Raw genomic sequence first — 8,756 nt, forward strand, 5'->3', positions numbered from 1 at the left:
GCGGCCGGCGCGGGGCCCGGCGGAACGCGTCTCCAAGTCCGTCGGCGAAAGGTCCTCAAGGGCGCACCGGGGAACACCGCGGCAAATATTCGCCGGCGAGAGGAAGAAATTGCTCGTGTTGGGGGGCACAGGGTTCATTCCCTAACCGCCCCCCCCCCACCAAAACTCCGTTCGTGAGAGCAGCGGCATCGTCGAGAACGAAATCCGTTAAAACAATTGGAATGTCAGCAGAGAGAGAGAGAGATGTTATTGTTGATAAAGAGAGACAAACTATCGGCCGTTATCATCCGCGGTGTAAAAACGGAACAAAGAAGAGTTCGTGAAGCTCTCTGTCAACGACAAGGTGGTAGGGGCAGAAATAAAACGGAATTTACCTCCAAGTTGGACTTCGATTTTTCCTTTGGCAACGAGAACATTTTTCTCGCGGGGTCTTTGGCAGATAACAAAAACGCACCGAAAAAAAAATCGGTTGGTGGTTTAAAAAAAAAAGTTACCTCTTAGATATAAAGTGAATGCAACTTTACAAATAACCGCCGGCATCCATCGATTACTCCCTAACTTCATTTCGTACGCGGACTTGCGCCTCTTGCTGCACGACGTCTCGCGTGAAGACGACGATCGCCACGATTGATCGCGTCGCTCTTCCCGACTCGCAAACGCAAATCCACTGCGAGTCGGGAAGCGGACTGCCGCCGTCGATGTCGACGAGGGCCACGCACGCTCCGACACCAACCCCTGGTCTCTGCGTGAGCGACGCGTGGAGCTGCGAGCGAGGTCCTTGGGCACTTCCCACTCCCCACGAGGTCCCGGTGAGACCCGCGGGACCTCGGTGCGCGGCGATTGCCTCGGGAGCGAGGGGTGTGCGGGCTGGGATGGCGAGCGAGCGCGGGGCGGTGTTTGGCGGAGTCCAGAGAGGGGGAGGGGGGAGGGGGCGTTCCTCGCCTCTGCCTTTTCCACATCTTCTGCCAAAACCAACCACCTCCTTCTCCTGCCCAACCCGAAAACCCAACCCAATCCCACACCGCCCCCCCCCTCTCCTCCTGTTCCGACTCCCCTCTCCACCAGCCGCCTATTTGTCCGTGAAAAAAAGACAAAGGTCCCCCCTCTCCCCTCCCGTGTAGCCTTAACAGACTGTTGGGGCAAGTGCTGTTAGCGAGTAGCACCTGTGAAGGGCGACACGGCACACGAGGGGGTGGGTGGCCAGCACCACGCCCGGCCAAATTTCTCTCCCTTTTGGCGATGTTCACTCAGCGCGTCGGGTGCTCATTTGAGGCTGAGTATACCTAGAGGGGAGTCGAACTCGGGTGGCCCGCCGGGTTTCGCAGCGCGGCGTAAGCGCGAACCGCTACCCTCATCTGTCCCCAGCGCTCACCACCACCACCCACCACCAGCACCACCCACCCACCGTCTCCTCAACATCTGCACCTCTGACCATCTCGCTAAAGCAAAGAGTGGCACAGGAATGTGGCGCTGACCCAACAGGCTCTCGCATTCCTGGGCACCGGAGCCGCCCGTCTGTTTGCGGTCGCGAGTAAGCGAAGCAAATGAAACCGCATCAAATGCAGGAGGACGAACACGCGTCTAAGCTGGGTGCTTTCAGAGAGAGAGAGAAAGCTGCATCTGCGCTGCATCTGAATTTACGACCGGGTACATAGGGGAGACACAGCAGTGAGTAAAAAATAAGAATTTACAATTTGCAACAGTAAAACTAAAACTAAGCTTTTTATTTCACCGGATAAGGCCCACCGAACTATATGGCTCTTTTTGCAGAAGCGACAAATGACAGCCCAACGAATTATTGGCTAATGTGGAAATTTATAGCAGCCAAAATACTCCAAACGCATGTTTCTAAATGTGGAAGGAAAAACCGGAGGACCCGGAGAGAAAAAAACCACGCGACCACGGGGAGAGAGACACGCAAACTCCAAACATACATCAGGCGCTCAGGGCCCAGATTGAACCCACGATCTCGTGTATACCAGGTGAGGTCGTTACCATCTCGCCACTGTGGCGCCACAAGTCTTGGCCACGTGGCACCGCCTCTGTCCCTTCAAGCGACGTGTCCTGCTCAAGCCCCGCTCGCTTTTCTTAGCAGTGAAAGCCTTACAACAACAAAAACCCCGCATGACAATCTTATACAAACATCCGTGCCTCCTCCTCCTCCGGGAGGAGCTTGCGACCGACGCAGGTGCCCTGCCAGACGCACGCACACACAACCCCCCAAAAAAACAGCAACGTCCAGGGGAAGCTTAATCTTGAATGTCTCCTCCCGAGTCCCAGTGGCAGAGGAGGAAGCAGATGTTTAGCGCCTTTGCTATCCGCTACGGCGGCGCGAAGACCAGACAACGGCTCTGGATTATCAGAGGCAGCGATCTGATGAAGGAATGCGAGGCATGCTCGTCCGCCCCCTGCCTCTGTAAATCTTGTCAACCATGAACCAACCCCGTGTGTAGGGTGACCTTGCTTAAAGAGGAGGGTGGTGGGTGGAAGTGGGGAGCACAACACGTCCAATGTAAAAGGTGCAGCCATGCAATTGCTTTCGTTGGGGCGCCACGGTGGCTCGGAGATGTTAACTACCTCGCTCGGTATACAGGAGGTCGTGGGTTCGATCCTGACCCTGATGCCTCCTGTATATTTGGAGTTTGCGTGTCTCTCTCTCATCATCATCATTATCACGGTGGCTAGGAGATGTTAACTACCTCGCTCGGTATACAGGAGGTCGTGGGTTCGAGCCCAACCCTGACGCCTGCTGTATATTGAGGTTTGCGTGTCTCTCTCTCATCATCATCACGGTGGCTAGGAGATGTTAACTACCTCGCTTGGTATACAGGAGATCGTGGGTTCGATCACAACCCTGACGCCTGCTGTATATTTAGAGTTTGCGTGTCTCTCTACCCACCCGTGGTGTCGTGGATTCTTGTCTGGAGTCTCCGGTTTTTCCCTCCACATTTAGAATGAACATGAATTTAGAGTATTTGCCTGCAATACATTTGCACGTGATAAGCCACTTCCTTGAGCTATTATTTGAGGCCAGGTCGCCTCTGGAAAAGAACTATACAGCTCAATGGGTCCTTACCTGGTAAAATCAAATAAAAATAGTTGAGTTCACGTAGTTTTCAACTGCTTCTTTCTTCGCGTGGTTGCTGATGTAGATGGAAAGCGAACAACTTCAATTTCACATTCAGGTGGTCAGACCAGACAACCGCATGAGCAGTGGAGTTGGCGGGGTTGTGTATCGCTGTGATGTCTCCTTCGTGTTTGTGGATCCTGGGACATTGCGTCGTTGTACGTTGTTTGCTTACGCTGAATTATATTTGCTCCATCGATTAACTTAATTGGTATGATATTGATTCTTATTTATTTATAATCTATTTTTTCTATTGATTAACTTTCTTTTTTATGAACATTTTTTTTCATTTCATTGCTTTTGGTCATTTTGGTGACCCACGGCACAACATTGCAAATTAAACTTTGGGTTCTCAGCCGGTTTAAACAAAAATAAACTTCAACTTGAATTCGCTTGGCCAAGCCACTGCTGCCGTAAAGGCCTCCGCTCGCGGGAGCTCTACAGAGCCCCCTCTTGGAGGCTCTTTGGCCTACTCTTCCACGCTGGCAAGATGCCTCGGACGAGGTTGGAGTACCCACACTTTACCCCCACGGAACCCGTCTATACCGCAGCGTGGGCAGAATCTGGGTGGGAAGGGAGTTAACAAACTCGCGCCGTTGTTTCAGCTGCTGCTGCGCCGGGAGATGGGATCGAACCGGCGCACCTCTGGATGGCAAGTCCATTGGTACTGTTACGTAACGCAAAGTCAACGTTAATTAAACGTCCAACAACCGTTCATGAACGCCGATCATAATGAGCAGGCGAGACGATCTGGCTCTTTCGTCTTTGTCGTCCACGCGTTTCTGCTCGGGGCTCCCGCGCGCTGCGGCGAGCATCTGGTTCAGTTCAGTTTCATGTATTAGGTATAACCCTGTGAGCCGTGCGGCCCTTGACTCGGGTGCAACCGCAACAAACAAAAACATGAACAAGAAACATATTAAAGTGACTACGCGCAACAGAAAAATCCCGGAATCCAGTCAGTCGACCCACGGCCTCCTGGGTCTGTCTGTCCCCCCCTCCCTCGCCGTGACCTCCTCCTCCTCCATGCCAGCATCGTGCCTCCGACACTTCACGCGATCGCCTTGCAAGTGCAACCTGCCCTGGCACTCAGCGGCGCGGTGACGTCACCGCCACTATAGTGATGTCACCGCCACTATAGTGACGTCACCCCCACTATAGTGACGTCACCGCCACGATAGTGATGTCACCGCCACTACAGTGACGAACGGCGGCTATGGTTCCTGTTGTTGTTATTTGCCAAACCGGGCGAGCTTTTGAACACACCCCCCCCCCTTCCCCACCAGCGGTGTTCAATATTGTACCCACATGTGTCAAGTCGACTGCTGCCTCTGAATGAAGAAAGGTGGGGCTGGAGTGGGGTGGCTAAGCTTCCCACTCCATTGCCCCCCCCCCCCACACAATACGGCGCTGCCATGAACCTCACGACGACGTTTTAGAGACTCACGTGCCCCATTCCCCCCGTTCCCTCTGCCCGACTTCTGCAAGGAGCGAGGCCCCCTCGCTCGCTCGCCCGCTTTCCCTCTCGCTCGCTCGCGTGCACACACGGGAGAGGGGCACGCAACGTGTATTTAATCTCGTGCGCGCGATGGGGAAGCCTTGAGGGATTGCGGCGGCGAGGGCGCAGTTTGACAGTCCTCGTTCTCGGATCGCTCAACACGCCTCACAGGGCGTGCTCGCGATTTCAGCCGCGGCGAGCTCCCGGCGCTTTGGCAAAGCCGCGGCCGCCGTGCATTCAGAGGGCGCGATCCGCTACGAGCGATTTGCGCGTCTCGCGCGCGTGAATCGTGTGGCCCAATGGTCTGTTGACAGCTATACGGCGGTGTGGGGGGGGGGCGATGTTTGGTTTCACTTCTATATTTGGGGGGGGGAGGCAGGAGTTCGCTTGTTCACTCACATTAGGAACCGCGGGTGAATATAATACATTTCCGTTTAATAATAATTGCAAACTACTGAGAATACATTAACAAAGGTGTCCAGTTTGGGGGGGGGGGGGGCGGTTGGCTTTGCACCCCCGTGCCCCCCCCCCGCCCATGTTGGTGGCCACGCACACGTGACCTGTAACCCAGCCCCGTGTGCTATGGCAGCAGAAGCAGCAGCAGGCGAGGGTTGGTGGATTTTGCACAAATGTCGCATCGAGGAGGAGGAGGTGCCAGGTCCCCTGCGCTCGCCAGAAGAGGGCGGCACAGCAAAAAAATGTGGCCTCCACCTGTTCCGCCTGCGTGGAATTCGCGCTTGAACCTCGCGCGCGCGCGCGGTTTTCTAAGGGTGCTCTGGTTGCCTGCCGCACGCAAACACTTAACGCAAGTGGCTGGTAACACCCTCATACGTAGAGGACCGCAGAGCTCGGGCAATTGTCGGCGCCGGCTCGTCGCGTGGCTGCCTTGCCGCGTGCGCGTGGTTCCTCGCGGGTCGTTCGCTCTCCGCGAGGGCGAGCTCATACTGGGCGGCGGCAGCGGTCACAAGTTGACGTGATTGTTCGAGACAGAGAGAGAGCGAGAACCAGACTGGCGAAATTTCTCAGAGCGCGTGGACAGCTTCAATAGCAGGCCAGGCTGGAAACACGTTTACCAAACACACACACACACATTTCATCCATAATACAGGTTTTTTTGGGGTTATTTTACACCACCAGACCACTTTCACCCCTCCCCGCACCAGCTCCCATTTCACTCATCAACAGACGCCAAACGCGACGCCGCAGTGGCCCGTGCATCGCGGACGTTCGACCGCGCGCGTTTTTGCGCCCTCGTGATTCGCCGCTCTCCGATGAGCGATCCCGGGGGTTGCGCTGAACCCTGTCCGAGCCACGCGCCGTTGCCGAACCCCGGTTCCGTTCCCGACGAAGCGAGAGGGCACTAGGAACGAAAACGTCGCCGATTATTACCTACCATCTCCCCGTGAAGGCCGATGGACACGTTGAGTTTGTGTTTTTTATCTTTCTTTCCCCGTCGCCGCTTTCTGCCAGCGTTTCTGCGTTTGTCCTCGCCGATAAAAAAAAAAATAGAAAGGCAAAGTAGAAATAACGACGGACCCCGTCAAGGTGAACTGCTCCGGGCACGGGGCGGGGGTGGGGGGGCGGCACTCACCGAGGTGAAGGTGCTGAGGGTTGCGGCCGCCGTGCCCGCTCTGGCGGCCCGAGCCTCGATCTGCTCGATCTGCTCGCGCTTCTGCAGCCCGGCCAGGTGCCTCTCCAGCGCCTCCCAGTCCATGGTGGGCGGCCCGGCCGACAGTGACTCATCCTCCTCCTCCTCATCGTCATCGTCATCATCATCCTGGTCGTCGTCTCGAGCGAGCCCCTGCCATGCCCGCTCCCCCGGGCCGCCCTCCTTCACGGCCGCCACCGAGGCCTCGCTCCTTCCCGAGCGGACGCCGCCACCGCCGCTGCCGCCGCTGCCGCTGCCACCGTCGCCCTCCTCGCTCGTCGTGGCCATGGAGGTCGGAGGGGACGGGGAGAGCGAGGGAGACGGCGAGGGAGACGGCGAGGGGACGATCGCCGCGGCCGCGGCGGCGCTGGTGGAGCGGCGACTGTTCCCGGCGTGCTGCCCGGCCTGCGTGCGGCCCAGCTGCAGGTCGTCGTGGTCATCGTCGTCGTCGTCGTTGGCCGGACGCGACAGCTCGGTCGGTGTCGCCGCGCCGCGCGACGTTGAGCCCCCCTGGAAAAACGAGGCCTGGCGCCACTCCCCGAAGACGCTCCGCGGGAACCGGCGCGCGACCGCCAGGCCTCCGCCACGCCGGTCGTCGTCGTCTTCGTCTTCCTCCTCCTCGTCGTCGTCATCGTCGTCGTCGTCCAGGTCGGCCAGCGTCTCGAGGTCAAGGCTGGGCGAGGACTTGCAGTCGGAGCACGGAGTCACTTTGCTAGAGCCGGACTCCGAGGTGGAGCGGCTGCAGGGGTCGCTGCCGAGGTCCATGCCATCCTCGCCGGAGTCCTGCACGAGCGAGACAAAGACAAAGATCCCCCGTGTAGCCTTAACAGACTTTTGGGGCAAGTGCTGTTGTGAGCGGGCACCTACGAAGGTCGGCACGGCACACGAGGGGGTGGGTGGCCAGCACCACGCCCAGTCGCCTTTGTCTCCCTAGTGGCGATGGTTCCACACCGCACCAGGTACTCATTGGAAGCTGAGTCGACCTAGGGGAGGCCCAGGACCGGTTCATATCATCGTCACTGGCGTTGCCCGTAGCGGGAATCGAACTGGGGTTACTGGGTTCGTAGCTAACCGCTACTCTGTCGCTCGTGCACGCGTGCACCATCACCGACATCGCCAACGAGCAATCATCAATGTCATCCCTGGCTTCATCGATATAAACATCATCATCATCATTACCACTGTCACAGTCTTCGTGTGCATCACCATTGTCACAATTGATATCATAATCATTATCGCCACTCTCATCAATATCACCATCACCAACAATATCATCATCACTGCTATGAACATCGCCATCATCATCACCACCGTTGCCATCAGTGTCAGAATTGCAGCCTTCACGAGCATCACCATTATTACCATTAACATCATAACTGTTGTTACAGCTTTCACCAAAATCATAGCTTATCATGGTCACCATAATCCGTACTTAACTTATCTCCATGCCTATTACCACTGCCACAATTATCATCATCGCCAGCATCATCATCCAGTCCGGGCACAAATCAATATCTATTCACCGCGTGCTATGCATCCAAATCGCAAGGAATGTTACGCCGAGGAATGTTTGAGCAAAGGCGATGGGTGCAATAATTAAACACAGCGCAAACAGAAGCTGCAGGAACAAACATTTTTTTTTCTCCAAGCTCAAAGCAACAAGCTCAGCCAATATTTACATTGGCAAGAGAATGGCACTCAAACATTCATGAACTTTTCTTAAATGCCTCCCCCCCTCATTAGACGACAAAGATCAAGTGTGATCATCGCTGTTTATTATTACAAGATAGGCCAATTTGTGTTCGGCATCATAACTAAAAGTCTAACAGAGCAATTACAAAGGAAGCCGGGGGTATTTGGGCAAAGTGCCAACCTTCGATTGGACTGCATGAGTCATGGTGCCTCTTAGTCCAGCTACTATTATTTAAACAACAAAAAATGGCAGCAGGTTGCCTAACATCTCTCTAAGACCGAGATGCCAAAGTTGCCGACGGTCTCTAAGGAGCGTGAAACCCGCTGTAATTCTCTTGGAAACAATTTCCAATTAAAGTTGAAAGCGTCTATATGTCGCGACAACTCTCGTGAAAGATACTCCACAGCGAAACCGCGCTGCCAATATATGAAGTTGCATTGCCATTAGGGACCTAATCGACTGGAAAGCGGCCAAACCTATCAAAGGATTACCCACAGACTCGCGGAGAGCTTCGCGAGTTCAAACATCTGTAGGATCCCATATTTTACTTGTATTAAATATTTTACTTTTATTTATTTTCATTTAAATTTTTTACCTACGTGACTTTACCGAAAAAACCTAAGAATATGAATAAAGATCCCAAAACTTGTGAATGCCGCGCGCGCACAGGGGCTGCGAAAGTGAGACTCCTCTTTAACGCACCGGCAGCGTGTTGCCAAACATAAACAAAAACGTGAGCGGACAACAGCACGACACGAGCCCCCGCGCGCTTGTTGATTTGGGGGAGGAGCCC

General features: G+C 55.1%; 1 protein-coding gene across 2 annotated transcripts in view; it reads right to left on the minus strand.

Annotated features, from left to right (window-relative positions):
* SCHIP1 (schwannomin interacting protein 1) overlaps nt 1-7,067 on the minus strand; it is an 81,865-nt gene extending 74,798 nt beyond the window's left edge. Inside the window, exon 1 of one of the 2 annotated variants that reach the window (XM_078616455.1) lies at nt 6,214-7,067. In XM_078616455.1, coding sequence (XP_078472581.1) covers nt 6,214-7,035 — 822 coding nt within the window. In that variant the 5' untranslated portion in view covers nt 7,036-7,067. Of the gene's footprint in view, nt 1-374; nt 856-6,213 lie in introns of those variants that run through there. The other variant, XM_078616456.1, reaches the window with a different exon arrangement.
* Between the last annotated feature and the right edge of the window lie 1,689 nt (nt 7,068-8,756).

Source organism: Lampetra planeri, chromosome 51 (assembly GCF_965212315.1).
Source record: "Lampetra planeri chromosome 51, kcLamPlan1.2.h2, whole genome shotgun sequence".
Taxonomy (NCBI): domain Eukaryota; kingdom Metazoa; phylum Chordata; class Hyperoartia; order Petromyzontiformes; family Petromyzontidae; genus Lampetra; species Lampetra planeri.